The 15,231-nt window shown below is 39.5% G+C and overlaps 1 protein-coding gene across 1 annotated transcript in view; it reads left to right on the top strand.

Annotated features, from left to right (window-relative positions):
* The window catches only part of LOC111153588 (ATP/GTP binding protein 1), a 153,673-nt gene extending 143,233 nt beyond the window's left edge, over positions 1-10,440 (top strand). Inside the window, exon 26 of the mRNA XM_022512715.1 lies at positions 9,659-10,440. Within this exon, the coding sequence (XP_022368423.1) occupies positions 9,659-9,836 (178 nt within the window). The 3' untranslated portion in view covers positions 9,837-10,440. The remainder of the gene's footprint in view (positions 1-9,658) is intronic.
* The last annotated feature ends 4,791 nt before the right edge of the window (positions 10,441-15,231 follow it).

Genomic DNA, 15,231 nt, shown 5'->3' with positions numbered 1-15,231 from the left:
ACCCTGCAGGAAGAAGGCAGGATATGTATCTGCTGACTTCCCCAGTGTCTGAAAAGGATGGCAGCCCACAATTCCTGCTAAATTAGAAGTCTGGCCCTCAGGCTGCAGCTTCTAAAATATGCCAATGAAACTTTTTAAGGGAAAGACTGGGAGACGGGCAGTTTTGCCTGCTTCCCTTGTGCTGAACGAACACACACACACACACACACACACACACACACACACACACACGTGTGCTTGTGCATTCCAGTCAAGACTTGGTTCTTTGTTTATTATAGCCTTGTGCATCCTGTGAACACAGGTCCTGTTGACTGTCAGAGCTAGGTGCTTTTTCTAACCAACTTTTAATTCACCTATCCTTTCTTTAGCTGGGTCTAATCTTTTAGCTTTCTAATTCTTAATTATACTTAATTAGGGGGATTTAGGGGAAAAACACCTGCAGGGCACTGGGAGGTGATTTAAAAAATTTTTGAGAAATGTTGCCATGGGCCATAAGGTCCAGTAGCTATCATTCTGGAGGCCCAGTTGGACTTACCTTTGAGCAGACTTTCACTTACTCTCCTGACCTTCATTTCTGTCTTTTGGCCCTAACTGAATAGCCTCTCTGATAAAAGTCTTTAGAAAGTCATCTTTCCCACTTTCTAAACTAGGGAATATCCTGAGGAAGGTGATCTGAAGGTCTAACTGCTCTTTATAAAATCTTTTAATCAATTATTCTCTTTTCAATTGCACCCTGATAATCAGGTTTATTGCCCAGATTATTTTAGCTTTCCTTTGACTTTGTAATGCAAATCAGCGTTTTTCCCCATGGCTTCCCCTGTTGTAAGTACTTGAGCAAAATAGAGGTTGGTACTCAGACCCCGTTCATTTTTCATCCATCTGCTTTCATCTTCTAACATTTGTTGATGTCTCTTCTTTGCTATTATTTCCTCTTCAGTTTTCTTTTTCCTGTGGATTATCCTTTTAACAAAGTTATTCTTTTACAATCATCTTTGTTGCTCTTGAGATTCACTGTATTTACCAGAAGTTATAGAACTTCCTTTTCAGCAAAGCCTGTGGTTGAAAATTAATCACGTTTTATATTCCCAGAGTATTCATTGGAAATTACCATACATTAATCATTTTAACTTTACTTAATTGTATCTGTTGTATAATAAAAATTTCATCAGCTATAACACTAAGTCTGCATTATATCTTTCCTAGGGGCGTGTGTTTCTTTTAGGTCAAAGCTGGGAATATTGGTAGAGCTCATTTAAAACTTACAACTATGTAGCATTTTTGTACTTAGCGAAGGTGTTTTATTTTACCTGTCACCTGAGCTATTAAAGAGTCCTCTCAGTGAGTCTCATTTAAAGTATTTGAGAACTAATAAAACATTTAACAGTGCTGCTCATCAGGATATGGTTAGTGGGGACTATATTCAGGATATCACATATACAGAAGAAGTACTTGAAGTTTGAATATATTTAAAACATTATAGGAAAGCAAAGTTGAAAAATGCCAAACTCTACAGTGTCTTATCATAATAAAAACATAAGCCTGTGTTTAAATGAAGCCTAATGACTGTCTTATAATCAGCGTTTTGACCTGTTTTCTTTCTTTTTTTTATTGAGATGAAGTTCATACAGCATAAAATCAGTCATTTTAAAGTGAACAATTAAATGGTGTTTAATATGTTCACAATATTGTGTAACTACCAGCCACCTCTTTCTAGTTCCAAAACTTTTCACAGCACCCCCAAAGAAAACCCTCATACCCGTTAAACAGTCATATCCAGACCCTGACAACCACTCATCTGCTTTTTGTCTCTGTGGATTTACCTGTTCTGGATATTTCAGATAAATGGAATCATATGGTTTATGGTCTTTTATGTCTGGTTTCACTCATTTAGCTTGTTTACAAGGTTTATCTGTGGTGTAGCATGTGTTGGCACTTAATTTGCATTTGTGCATACAGCATGGACATTAGAAAATTTGGTGAGAAATTGTTCTTAATGCAACTAATAAAATAAATAGGACTTAAGCTGGAGAAAATCTTTAAAATATGCTTAGCATTTGTTCTATTTTTTGTTAATACTCTTTAAAAAATCTAATTTGATGCATTTTGATAAAGGTAGAGTACTTTTCTCATCAGGTATAGAGAATGAGTACAGGCCTGTGAATGAGTTAACATCATCATGTTTCTTGGTTAAAGGCTCTGCCTCTGTTGCTAGCATTATCAGAGAGACTGGCTGGAAGTTACTGGTAAGGTAGTACAAAGATATTCATTGCTACAGACTGTTAACACTAGAATGAAATATTAGCCTCTGTATTTTCTGTACTTTTTTCATGTGAAGCTAGTGTTTATTGTAAATATGTAAGAACTTTTTCTTCTGAGAAAATTAAATTAATATTATTAAAGAGAAAATTATTTGTGACACTGTTACAGACTAGGAAGGCAGACTGTTCAGGAGGACTGCTACCAGGGGTGAAGGCAGTGAGGCAAGGTGGAGATTTACAGCCAGGGAGTAGGGAGGGGGCTTGGTGGATGGAAAATTACTAAGAGGAACTCACGTGTAAGGGAGATTCTGGCTAAACCTACTTGCTAAAGCAGGCCAGACTGATGAGATACAGAGAGTGAGGGATTTTGATAAGAATGACTCAGCAAGATTCTTACCACAGCTAGACTAAGCAGGGGAGCCCCTGAGGACAGAGCCCAAGGTCAGGGCCTAGTCTGTAAGAGGACTCGGAAGAACCTAATTCAAGTTTGGTCAAGGACAGAGTCTGTCAGTATAGATTGTTTGTGGCCACATGTTAATGGCAGTATTTACAGCAATGCAGTCAAACTTACTGTTATTAATGTGCTTTATTTTAAATGTACAGTTTACTGTTTAATCAAGCTGCTCCTTAAAAATCCTTTTTAATGGCTGTGATGCACATGCTTGAGTCTGGTGTTCATTTGTGAGTGTCATTTATTGTAATCGTGTAGAAAATTCTTACAGCTATAATTAGATTAGAATATTTTCTAGGCAGATAAATCATGCCATGTAATTGAAGATCATGTTACCTCTTCTGTCCAGTGGAAATCATAGTTGCTCATAACTAAAAGTGAACCATTTGTGTTTTTGTGCAAAGTCAATGAAATGCTGTTGTACCTACAAATACAGAGGAGATTAAAATCATCTGGGAAAATAAGTTGGGAACTTAATGTGAATACTTCAGGACCCCAGGCCAGATTTGATTATAATGAAAGCTTTGAGGCTTATCATGAGAAAAAGAAATGATCCTTATCATTGAGATCCAGATAAGTATGAAGTTAGTAATTGTTAATCTCTAAGACAGCAGTATAAAGAATTTGATGATTTTTTAGGTACTTACTAATATTTATAAGCTGTATTCTCAGTAGCCTCTTGGAAGAATGAAGTTATTCCTCTTAGTGCCTGTTTGAGATGCCAAAGTAAGAATATGGTATATCAGAATAAGGAAGAATACATATTGTTTCCAAGAGGATTCATTCTGTCCTCTGGCAGGCTGTGGAAGGCAGGTGGTCCCAGTCTGGCAAGGGACAGAGCTAACTGGAGGTAGGTTTGCAAAACTTGTAAAACTTGTCTAGCCATGGTTCACGTGTCCCCTCTCTAAGTGGTTGCCCTCCAGAGGTCACCGTGGAAGGCCTAGGGCTTTGCCTTTCCTCAGTACCACAATACTGCCCCAGATTCCCTTGTTTATTTTCTGGTTTGTTTGTTTTGCTGCTTTCTGCTTTGCTTTTCAGCCTCTTGCACTGTGTATTTTATGAATTTGTCACACGCCTCCAGGGGAGAACTGTTGGGGTCATATCTCTGCAACTCCCTTTTTTCAGGAAACGTGGCAGCTCTGAACTCCAATTTTTGCCTCCAATCCTTTGAAATTGCTGAAAGCTCTGATGACTTCTCTGCCTCTTAGCAGCTGCCCTTGCCTTGCCTTGGGTTCTTCTGGACTTTGCCCCATGCACCTTTTCTCTTGATTTTGCTTTGTATCCTTTCACTGTAATATCCGTCACAGCTGTTAATGCAACTGTGTGCGGAATCCTGTACGTCTGGCTAGCACATCACTAAACCAGGGATGGCCCTGGGACCCCAAACACGCATGCCAATTTTGAGTTTCTGTTAAGTTTGATTATTATCTCCAAGATTTTTCTGTTCTATTGAGAACGATCAGAGACAGATGGTATTGTAAACCCCTTTTCATGTGTGTAAACTGAGGTCAGAGATGAATTGACCCAAGGTCATCTGTCTGGTAATTCCCAACAAAACCAGGAATTGTGCCCAGATCGGACTCCAGAATTCCCCTGTTCTTTCATTGTATCTTGTATCTTCCAAGTGACTAAGCAAAATTACTAGAAAAGGGAATGGTTTCAGCTTTTGAGGGTGTCCTGTATTATTGGGAAACAACTATTTAACCTTTTCATTTTGTATAAGGAATGTTTTTAGATCAATAGTAATATAAAGTCAGTTGGAGTTTAGTGACTGTTTTTTGAAGGCAGCTTGGTTATATTTGTGGTCCAAAACATATCAGTAAATTAACAACTTTCTTTCCTTCCCCTCCACCATAGGTGATCCTGTTAGAAATTCTGTACTCTAATTGTGTGTTGAGTATATATACCTGTGTAGGAATGTGCAAATATTTGTGTATATACACTGTGGACAATTAAGACTGACAAAATTGTTAACTTGTATTTTCTATGGATAATTTTGTTTGCTTTGATATTTAGTAGATAAAACATCTCTTATGAGCTGGGAATCAAATTATATAAATAAAACATTCTCTGATATTTAGGCAGATAGAGCCTTTACTTTCACATGAGATCTGATAATTCGATACAAGAAAGACATAATCAGCAAGTCACAAATTGCTGCTGATTTGGGCAATGGAGTATATTTCTGTTTGTGTATCAGTTTCAGAATTTCTCCCCTAGGATATCTTTATTGTGCTGTCTGAAAACAGGTAGGTTAGTTTCAAAATTGTGGAAGAGTATGAGGTTAAGGGAGGATTCGGAGTTACAAAAGTAAGGCAGTATTTTTAGTCCTTTTGGTGTGGTAGCAGCCCATTACCTGGGCCCTTTAGGAACTGATTAACTTTTTTCTTTAACAAGGTAGGTTTTGTTAATTTTATAATAGCATTTTATATTTGTACAGTTTAAGAATTTACAGATGCTTTCACACTTACTACCTAATTGGAGTCAAACAACTTGTGAGGTAGTGGGGCTGACACTGTTATCTCTGCTTTTATTCTGGAGAAAAACCAGTGCTTGGAGAAAGTACGTGACTTGTTCAGGGTCATGCAGCTGGCTAGTGGGAGAAGAGAGGCGCAGGCCCAGAATTTCTGACTCCATGTCCAGTGTTTTGCTTCTTTCATGCTTGTATATAGGTAACAGAGCTGAAGATCTGCGTCCAGGTGTCTCAGATGTCCAGTCAGCTCTCCTACGAGTAGCTGGGCATACATCAGGGGAGTTGGTGAATTTATTAGGTTCAATATTGCATATGCTTACTAGTTAATATAGTGATAGGCAGAATACTTTCTGAATCTGAACGAAGCACAATTTTTCATCTTTGGAAATCAGTTGGAATTTTAAACCTTTTCTACATCATAGTGACACCATACAGCAGAGAATTTCAACAAATTCATCCTGTGAGAAAGCCATTTGGGTGAAGGTTTTGATTTTTTTTCCTGAAGCACCATGAGAAATATTTGGTTTTGGACTAAAATGCTATTCTCTTTTATAATGAAATGTTTCTTATTGATTAAAATCCGGAAAAGAAGGATGTTAGGGCAGCGATACAGAGGCCAGCTGTTGGAGAATGAAGCAGAACAGGGAAACAGGAGTAAGCTTACATGAGGAAAAGTAGGGGGACAAGGAAGTTGTGATGGGAAAAAGGTAATAGTGATAGGAAATAATTGAGTGCTGATTAGAATTTCTTTTTGTGATCAAAATTTTGTGATTGAGTTCCTTTCTACTGATGTCAAGGGATTATTTTATAACTCTAGGGCAGATTATCTTAAGGTCTTTCTTTTACCTGCAGGTTATTGTGAGATATAATGTATATGAAGGCCCTTCCTAAGTTGTACACTGTTCAAAACATGTTGGAATTACTAATAAAAGCAAAGCTGAATTGCTGTGGTCTTGTGCCTTATGTTTTTTGTTTTTTTTTTTAACAAAGTATAATCAGTGGGATGGGGTAATGTAAAAAGCAGTGATCTTGTGGGCCCTATGGCTTCTCGTAAAGAGTTCGGCAATTATTTTTTGGGGGGCCTGCAATGTGTTGAGTACTCTTAGGAGCTGATAGGAGGTACTAATGTGGGTAAGTCACAGCTCCTGACCTTAATGTGTTTGTGAGAAGATGGACCCACAAATAGATGGTTTCACCTGCATAGGAGAGGGGATCAGACAGAATGTGCGGGGTACGAAGGGAATACAGAGAAAGGGTGCTTAGCCCCAGATGGGCTTTCATAAAGGAAGAACATCTGCAGATGAGCCTGAGCTATAGTTTGAAGGAAATACGAGTCGGTGGGAGATAGAAGGTGGGAAGTATGTCCAAAGGAGAGGAAGCAACATCAGTGAAGGTCTGTGATGTAAATGTGAGGCAAGAAGTAGCTCAGAGCTTGGCTGGAAGGACTTGCTTGCTGAGAATTGTGGTTTTATGACTCACTGAGTGGATAATGTTGGGATGAGAGCAAGCAGAAGCAGGCTTGCAGGGGAGTCTGGTGAGTTCCCTTGCAAACAAATATTGGGGGTATATGTGAGATAGCCATGTGAACCTGTTCGCAAGTGCTTGTGTGCACAGTGCAAGTTCAGGGGTGAAGTCAGGGCTTGAAATTTGGAATTTGGAAATGACCAGAATGCAACTTAAAATATGTGAGCTTACTCAAAGAGAGCGCGCCAGGAGAGCGTTTTTATAAGCGCCTGTTTTTGAGGCATAGGAGGGAGGATGGAGAGCACTTGATCAGCAGTGAGGAGGGACAGAGGGGAATGCGGCACACCAGAAGGGAGGAGTGCTGGAATTTCTACCAGTTAAGGGCAAGAAACAATGGATTGGAGAGTGGCAACTGGAACACCGGCCAGAAGACTGCTTTCAGGGGAGTGATGGGGATTGAATTCCTCTGTTCCTGCTGTCTGAGGATTCCCGCAGCTCTTTGACCCTAGGCCTACCCAGCACTCTCCCCGCTGCCACATGTGCACAGGTTAGCACTGAGGGCTGCTATCCAGGTTGCTGGATAGACTCACTGCATTTCAGCCAGACGGTACACCTTCATGAAGCTGAGGCTAGGAACATGACCGATAGGACCTGCAGAAGCAGGCATCAAATAGCAGGGTCAGTGTGGGTTCTGGGAATGGACTTAGAGTGTGAAACCGGTCCATTGCTAGGTGTCATGATGGTTGATGCCACAACGTGGATGGAGTTTATGTCACAGTCAGCATATGAAGGAGCCAAGATCAGGAATTGACAGGCTCAAAGTATTTTCTGAACATTCGTTATTATGGGATTTCTTGTGCTTCTTAGACTTAACAAGTCTAAGACTTGTTAGACTTATCAAGTGTCTGATCCTAGCACTGTTCCAAGTCTCCTTGATGGCTAGGAACTTTTTTGGCTTGATCCTGGGCATTTTTATTGCTTCTGAATCATACTTCTTCTGTTTCCTTAACTTATAAGACTGTTTTCTAGCCTGTAAAACTAGGTTTTTTCTTTAAACCCTTTCTTTTAGGTCATGTTGATTAATGTTCTAGTAGTCCGCTTCCCACATAGAACTAGGTCCTCGCCCTGACCTTCATGTAGTGGCTGGGGTTCCGGTAACCAGTTTACTTTGTGCCAGTCTGTTTTCTTTGGTGGTGGTATGAGGGGTGGAGTGCAAGGGTGGGGTGGAATTCTGCTGTCCATAGATCTCCCAAACGATGCTTGCCCACCCACCTATCCACCCACCACATGGATTTTGTGCTCTTCCTACCTGTCGGGAGACCCCACGAAGCTGCAGGTAACTGCGCTGCTCTAGTCCCAGTGCCTTCTTGCTGTGGAGTGAGCCTCTCCAGTCCTGGTTGGTTTCCCCAGCCCCTGTACCAGTGGAGTACATGGCTTTTGAGGAAATCTGCCCCCTCCCTTGCATCCCCGCTATCATTTCTTTTTGTTAGGACAGTCTCCAGGAAGAAAGTAAGCAAGTTTCTTCCCTCATTTCTGTCCTTCCCCCTCTTTTGCCCTAGCTGAAGCCTCCATCTGTCCTAAGAGTCTGTTCTAATAGTCCTCAATGTATGCGGTGATTCACCTGGGACACCCTGAGAATTTGAAACACAAAACTCAAGAAGGAGGAATGAATTACTGTTTTTTTAAAGGAAAAAAGAAAAATGGTCATTTTAGAAGGCAAAAATAATTTTTTCCTTCTAATCTCATTTTTTCCCTAAAGACCTAGTAGATTCATCATAAATATTTTAGTTGCATACTTGAAAGCTATGAAACTTGTGAGTGTTAGGTAAGTCATAAAGTCTCACGTAGTCCTTCAAGCCACTCAGCTGGTTATCAGGGCTACTCCATCACAGGGCAAGCTCTGAACTTTTAAAGAAGTTTGCTACATAAGACGAAGGGGGTTTTGCAATATATTTTTAATGAGCAAGATAAAAACAATTCTAGGGAAAAAAGATAATCTCAGTGGATGAGTTTTGCTTTCTCTTTTTAGAAAACGAGAACAGTATAATCCAGTAACTTGTCTTTCCTGCCTAGACTTGGAGATAATCTGAACTGAACTTCATATTCAGTGCAGGACTTCTTTCATTCTAGATGCCTAATGACATTTGCCTCTCTGCTCATTTTAACAGATTATTGTTCCCTTTTTATTGTCTGATTTTATAGCTTTTAATTGCATCCATGATGGGAAATCCTTTTTGGAAGCAGGTGGGATATAAAACATACATCTGTGTGAAATTAAGATAGTTTTGGTCACAAAATGGGGACATTGAAATGTTTGTGTAGTGTTTCTTTGATAACGCCGTGTGTGTGCACGCATGCACGTGTGTGTGTGTAAAATCTCCCAAATGGGGAGAAATCAAGATGGAAACGCTGTCTTTATCCCAGCCTACCTAATGAAATATTCAGAAGCACTTAGTGCTTTTAAGCAAATACCTTATTCTCTGTCCCAAGGGCAAGTAATTAATCTGGGTGTGGAGCATTCACTTATTTTTCATTTTTATTCTTGACCAATAGAAACTGGGAGGAAGTGCGTATGGGCTGTTTTATGGCAAGTAATCATTGTATAGACTTAGAATAAGTGGTTTTAGTGTTTAAATACCGCACTTTCTTATAAAGGATGAATTAATAAGATAAATAAAATAAGGCTTACTGAAATGGTCTGTTTAGCCCTGCAAATTGATAAAAGTCCTACAAAAAAGCAACCAAATAGGGGAGTCTCTTGTTTTTTATAGCTGTCTAATTGTAGGGTGTATGTTGACAACCTTGTTGTACAATTAATACTTAACATGTAACCATTTATAGTCTCAACTATTATAAATCTCTTAACTTTTTCATTTGGATAACACTTTTAAAGCTAACGCAAACTACTTGTATTATTTTGAAATCAGAGTTAACCCAGTGTGGTCAAATAACCTTGTATTAGAACCTTAGGATCTAATGAAGTCTCGTGTGCTCTATGTGCTCTGGCCACAGCCCTACCACTTACGTTTTGGATGAAGATGAGCCTCGATTCCTTGAAGAAGTGGATTACAGTGCAGAAAGTAATGACGACTTAGATACTGAATTGGCGGAAAACGCAGGGGATTATGAACCTTCTGCTCAGGAGGAAGTACTTTCTGACTCTGAATTATCAAGAACATACCTACCTTAAATCTTCTGCCATCTCTTGAAAGTGCAAAACAGAAAGGAAATAGCTTGTTTTTTCTTACACAGGAAGTTTGAGAGAAATGAGTTAATAGCTGACTCAAGAAAGACAAAAAGTAACTTGGGCCTGTTTGGTTTCAAGACAATAAATATGTTATTAATTCATGATAAAATTGGCACTTGTTTTATTTTAGATATTCAGTGCACTTGATATGGCATTGAATGATCAAATATTGGATTTACTTTTTAAAACAAAACAAAACAAAACCTGAGTATCATTGCATGAATTTTTATCTTCTTATGGTTATATCCTGCATCAGATGGATACATTTTGAAGTGTGTGAGACTATAAAATCTGAATCCCGAGTTGTTGAAAATCCCGAGTTGTTGAAAACAAATATATATGTACATGGATTTCTCTAGCTGTGACTGTGTAGGGTGAGTAGATACTGAAGATAAGACTGTGCTTCAGAATCATGTTAACTGTGGACTTGTGACTGAAGTAACCCAGAGTTTGCCTCGAAAGCGTTACGTTCTCCACTTACCAAATTAAAACAAATAAAAGCTATATTAAATGTTGAATTCATTTCGTCATCCTTTTTCACCAGCTCAGATTATTTGGTTTATAGAATCTTTGTGAAGATATTCTAGAAATCCAACATCCGAGCACATTGATTAAAAATTTGTTAAAAAAAAAAATGCTGAATTTACTAGTGTTAGGTTTTTTAGGGTATAGGTGTACCTCTGAGTGTCGTAAACAATATATTCGAACGGCTCTTTTCTCTAAAACTGTGTCTCTTGGGTGCATCTAGAGTGTGTAGCACAATAGTTTGTTCCGCTTGAAACATGCAGTGAGGATACGATACAGTGTTAAATGTGTATCTGTATATTAAGCGTATTTAGCATTTCCTGAGCTGTGTGATGCTGACCCTGGCGTCTGAGTCTAGATGACTGCAGTGACCGTAAGCCATTCCTTGTAGTGACATCTTTCCGGTTGAAGCTGCCCTGCTGCGGAAATGACTTTGTCTTCACGTAGAATAAAACTAGTTCAGCGACTTTGAATAAATGCCCTAAGAACTAAGGTTCTGTTGTAATAAAACAAATCTGAAAGAGATACCTCATTAACAGATTCTTGCCAGATTTTGGTACATTTGGTGCTTTGGTTTTGGTACATTATTCCTGATTAGAAATTTTTAATCTTTTTTTTTTAAACCTATAATAATGGAAAAGAAATGATAAAATGTATGTCAGATTTTTGCATTTTCCAAGTCAGTGATTTTCACTGTATCATTTGAGGCATTTTCTCCATAGTGTAGCTCATTTTTGACGTCCTAGCAGCTATGTTTAAAAACATAGTATGGGGCAGTTGATAGAGTTCTTTTTCTCTTAGTAGCCTAAGTCTTAATTAATCTCAGAAAATAGAAGACTAGATTTTGAGGATTGGCAGTCCTCTTGGTGTGTTGGTTAGCTAATTTGGGAAAGATCAGGATACTTTAGCAAAACAAAATATTATTTATTTAATAATTTATCTAATAATTCATAAAGTTATTTATTTTAATTTATATATTTCACATAGAAAATAATTGCATATTTAATTATGATTTTTTTTTCCAGAGAGTGGAATATGGAGCCACTATGTATGTAAATTTTTCTTGATTCTTATAAAACTAGAAATGGAAACACAAGGTATCCACGTATGAGAAGCAATTACAGTTACTATAGTGTGCAGATAACTCAAAACTTCAATTTATTATGTTGACAGTGTAAAAATCCCTTGTTGTGTACTATTATAAAATTCCATATGGGTGACATCCATCTTTTAGTATATGTTACAAACCTGAATATGCCTTTTATTAAATCATTATTCACAAGGTTGAAGAGAAAGCCTTCTATAGTTAGGAAATGATTTTTTCCTTAATAAATAGCTTTGGAAGAATAAAAATTTAAAATCCTAACTTTCTGAATTAGTGGGTAAAACTGTCACTGACTGTTAGTAGCTAAAATTGCCCTACATTTTATCTCTGTGGCTATTTCTTTTCAGGATTTTCAGAGAATGTTTGAGATGCCTTCAGTGACATAACCCTGAGAAAGTAATGCGTAGCTGACAAACTGAACCTAGTGATGGAGTTTAGACTGATTTGATTTGCCTTGTGTTTGGAACTGCGAATTTCTTAAATGTGGTTTTGGTCTGATCCAGTGGTTCTCCTACTGTGTTGTGTACGTCAGAATCACCTGGAGGACTTGCTTCCCAAATCAGAGATTGCTGATCCAGTGTGGCTCTGGGCAGGGCCCCAAATGTGCATTTCTTAAAAATTCTCAGGTGGTCATGCTGTAGGAACCACGCTGGGAGAACCACTGTCCGATCTGATGCGCTCCCTCGGCCTCCAGTTTCCTAGGAGTCGCAGGACCTGTGAACTGTAGATCAGCACCAGGGATGGTTTAGATCAGACTCAGGTGTAGAATCAAGACAGTAGACACACAGAGGTCAAGCAGGGTCACCATGTTCAGGGTTTCACCCCAGGTCTGCAGGCGACTAGCCTCATGTTCTTGCCGCAGAAGGAGGTGCCGTCCTTGGCCTTTCCCTCAGAACGTGAAAAGCTTGAGGGTCTTTGTTTCTTGAGTCTGTGAAATTTATCCAGGAAAGGCAGAATGCAAAAAAACCTGTGGTTCACATCGGCATTTTGTTTATTGCAGTCATACTATTGTTTGAAGAAAGGGTTTCGTCCTGTTTTAAGTATCCTTACTCAGTTCCTGCCACGTCTGCCAGTGGTGTTTGGTGTTCAGAGACATGGACATTTGTTTGATTCTAATTACAAATAAGTAACCTGAAGTTCTACTTCAGATATGCACTAACAGCAATGAATATGCTACTTCAACATTTTAAATATCCAAGTGAAGATGACCGTATTATTATAAGCACTAAAGTGGATAATATAATAAATGTACTGATGGAATTGTCTTTGTGCATGATCCAGAAATAAATGACACTAATGAAACCATAAATGTATCCTTATAAATCCTTTTGTTTTCCTATACATACATTTTTAAAAAAAGATTTTATTTATTTGAGGGAACACGAGAGGGGGGATGGTCACAGGGAGAAGCAGACTCCCTGCCAAGTGGGGAGCCTGATGCAGGACTCGATCCCAGGGTCGTGACTGATGCTTAACTGGCTGAGCCAGCCAGGCGCCCTTCCTGTATGTACTTTAATCGTTATAAAATATTAATTGAAAATCCGTGAATTCAGTGAATCAGCTACATGTAAGCCCTAGGTCTCTCCATTTGGAAAAAGATGGTGAAGCGATATTTTCAGTTGAAAGACCTTTCTACTTTATCCAATGGAATGTTCTTACTAACATGAAGCAAATATTTCTCCGGCTAAAGCACATTTGAATTCCTGCACAGGAAAAGGGAAACTCAGAAGAAAGTCTCATTTTTTTAATGAGAATTCATGTTTTGAGGGTTCTGTTCCTGGAATGTCAAATTTCAGTTGTTTTCCACCATTAATCATCTATATATAGCCTTTGTACTTACCTATACGGGGCTGACCATTAGGGCCTTCTTTTTTGAGACCCTAAGCAGTAACTTAGGCCTGTCCCCTACTCCTTCCACCTCATAGCCTTCCTTAACATTCCAAGTCCTTTTGACCTCCTAGCACCTTCTATCAGCTCTTAGGCTTCAGAGCATGGCTGGTTATTGGGGTCATTGAATAAACTTTGCAGTTTTGAGGTGGATGCATAGGCAGGACTGAAATCCTAATGAATGGGCCTCCTGTGGTGGCATTTGAGGCACCGTGCAGGCTAGCTAGGGTGACAGTTTGGAGTCTGGGGCCTGGCTGACGCTGTGAGAACTGAAGTGAGCTCTGCCTGTGCGGTTGCGTGTGTGTGCACTCCCAAACCCCTGCAGAGCGGGGGTGGACTTGTGGCGCCCTTCGCTCCGTAAACCCAGCAGCTTGGGACACTTTTCTGCAGATGCTCAGAAGGTTTACCTTTACAGTAACATGTGGGGCTGTCCCTTTCCAAGATGTCCTGATGGGATGCCAAGCAAATATGAGGCAAACAGTAACAAAAATCTGGCCGGGAGAATCATGACGCTGGTTTCCGAACATTTTTAACGTGCTCTTAAACTACATACAGAGCTGTGATGAATGGCAGATGGGAAGAAATTATGGCAGGCAAGGATGCTTGTTACTGAAAAATAAGTGGAAAAGGCTCGAGTTTAATAAATATGAATAAAGTCTACACCTTTGAAAGTAGATGGGCTTCTCTGTAGCTGTTCCTCGAGCAGAAAGTGTAATTAAATTTTAAGACTGGAAACTTACCTTCATGTTCAGTGCTAAATATTTACTAAAGTCAGGTTACATAGTCTCTTTGCAGTGTCTTGACTCTTTATGCTTTCTTCTATGTCATCTATATGACTGCTTTTTCTCCTGTTTTTCTCCTGTTAATACTTAGAAATGTTTGACATTTCATCTATTTTTCTTTTCAGTTGTGGGCACTTGAAACACAGTCAACGAATTGTATAATTTCGTATAAAAAGATAAATTTCAAAATCTGAGAAGATCCCTTTTAAAGGATTATAATTTGTGTTTAACATAGAGAGAGGAGTGTCTAGTGCACACCTACCTTTGTCAAGGTTTATTTCTCCCTCCTAAATGGCTACATGAGATGAAAATCTATCAAAAACTAAACCACCATTCTCACATACGTGAAAATCCAGATCGCTTACAGGATGGAATGGACCCGGGCATGCTTGCTTCTTGACTATCCATTCTCCCCTTTGCCCCAAACCATGTTCAAGACCTGTGTGTCCTGCAGTCAGCACCTTTCCCTGAGGCTTCAGGAGTGGGGCACAAGAGCTGAGCCCCTCGGCACGTGCCCCCGCCCATGCAGCCCATCACAAGGATGGTCAGGCAGGCACGTGATCCACGTGAACTCGAACAGAGCAAATATTGGGACTTCAGCGAGTTATGCTAGGACAAAGGCCCTTCCATGAAAAGGAACGTTGTAGCTACTGCGGGCCTCTGTGCAGCCCTGAGAGGAGAACACTCCCAAGACGAGCCAGTGTTGAAAGCACAGAGCCGAAAGTGAGAGAAACTGGGTCCTTTTATCATTGGAGCCCTGTATTGAGCTTTCTGTGAAACCTTGAATTAGGCAGTTGCATTGTTGAGGCTTTTTAAATTGAGTCTCACTGGTGAAGGTATGTCTTACGCAGGTGTGTCTGAAACCTATCTGAAAAACCAGCAACCTTTAGTGTCCATCCTCGGCGGGATGGCCCTACCCAAAGCACACATCCTGAGAGCGGTTAAAAGGAAGGGACAAATCCTTTTACCCAAAGGGACACTCTGGAAAGGCAAAAACAGCTGTCGTCTCGAGCATGTCAAACTAGTTTTTATTTTATGT

Source organism: Enhydra lutris, unplaced genomic scaffold, assembly GCF_002288905.1.
Source record: "Enhydra lutris kenyoni isolate GAN:26980312 unplaced genomic scaffold, ASM228890v2 scaffoldscaffold33, whole genome shotgun sequence".
In the NCBI taxonomy this organism is placed as follows: domain Eukaryota; kingdom Metazoa; phylum Chordata; class Mammalia; order Carnivora; family Mustelidae; genus Enhydra; species Enhydra lutris.
This window is presented reverse-complemented; position numbering and strand designations above follow the sequence as displayed.